We start from the raw sequence: 866 nt of genomic DNA, 5'->3' as shown, positions 1-866 counted from the left end.
TATATATATATATAAATGGATATAAATATTTATGTGTATATAGAGATATATTTATTAAGAATGAGGGTTTATACATCCATACATTTATATATATTATTCACTTCTTAACATTATTATATGCAGAGAAAAAATTAGGGTTTAGGGTTTAGGGTTTAGGGTTTAGGGTTTAGGGTTTACCCGTTTAACGATTTGGAACTCTGGACCAGCAAAGTCATATTGAATACCTCCAGGGCCCTGCATACAATAAATAAATAAATAAATAAATAAAATAATGCATAAGCAGCAGCAGCAGCAAGAAAAAGGAGGAGATGTGCTGCTGCTGTTGCTGCTGTTGCTGCTGTTGCTGCTGTTGCTGCTGGTGTTATGATTGTCTTACTGTACGTTTCTGTTGCCCTGGTCCTCCTGCTGCTGCTGCATCTGTAGCATTATCTCCTTGCTGTTTATTTGCTGCTGCTGCTCCTCCTGATGCTCCTGCTGCTGCAGGAGGCTTACGCTGCAGTCGCTGATTAAGCACCTTCTGCTCCTCTACTAGGCGCTTAATCTCCCTTCTTAGTATTGCGTCCGCCATTGCTTCTTATTATAATAAGACAGCAGCAGCAGCAGCAGTAGCAGCAGGAAGAACGAAAGGGGAGACCCAAAGGATGGTTACATGCATGCAAGGGATAGATACGCAGCAGTAGAAGCAGCAGCAACAGCGGGGTGGTCTTGCTTCGTTGTCTGCTGCTGCCACTTATAATACTAGGGAAGAAAAAGGAGGAGAAGATTATATTACTATTATACGCTATCTTTGCTCCCTTTTTCACCCCTCTTGCATGCGCTGCATAAAGATTTAATTTAATTCTCTCTATTTATTTAAATAAAACAAG

At 40.4% G+C, this 866-nt stretch overlaps 1 protein-coding gene across 1 annotated transcript; it reads right to left on the bottom strand.

The window, feature by feature from the left end:
* Positions 1–177: 177 nt before the first annotated feature.
* Positions 178–568, bottom strand: EMWEY_00059810 (pinin/SDK/memA/ domain-containing protein, putative; the record flags this gene model as incomplete). Its single annotated transcript, XM_013481229.1, has 2 exons — positions 178–234; positions 377–568. Coding segments are annotated over 2 exons (249 nt in total), but the record flags the coding sequence as incomplete, so codon positions are not given.
* Positions 569–866: the final 298 nt, after the last annotated feature.

This window comes from Eimeria maxima, genomic scaffold (assembly GCF_000499605.1).
Source record: "Eimeria maxima Weybridge genomic scaffold, Emw_scaff2975, whole genome shotgun sequence".
In the NCBI taxonomy this organism is placed as follows: Eukaryota; Apicomplexa; class Conoidasida; order Eucoccidiorida; family Eimeriidae; genus Eimeria; species Eimeria maxima.
Note: the sequence above shows the minus strand (reverse complement) of the source record. Positions and strands in the feature narration are given on the sequence as shown.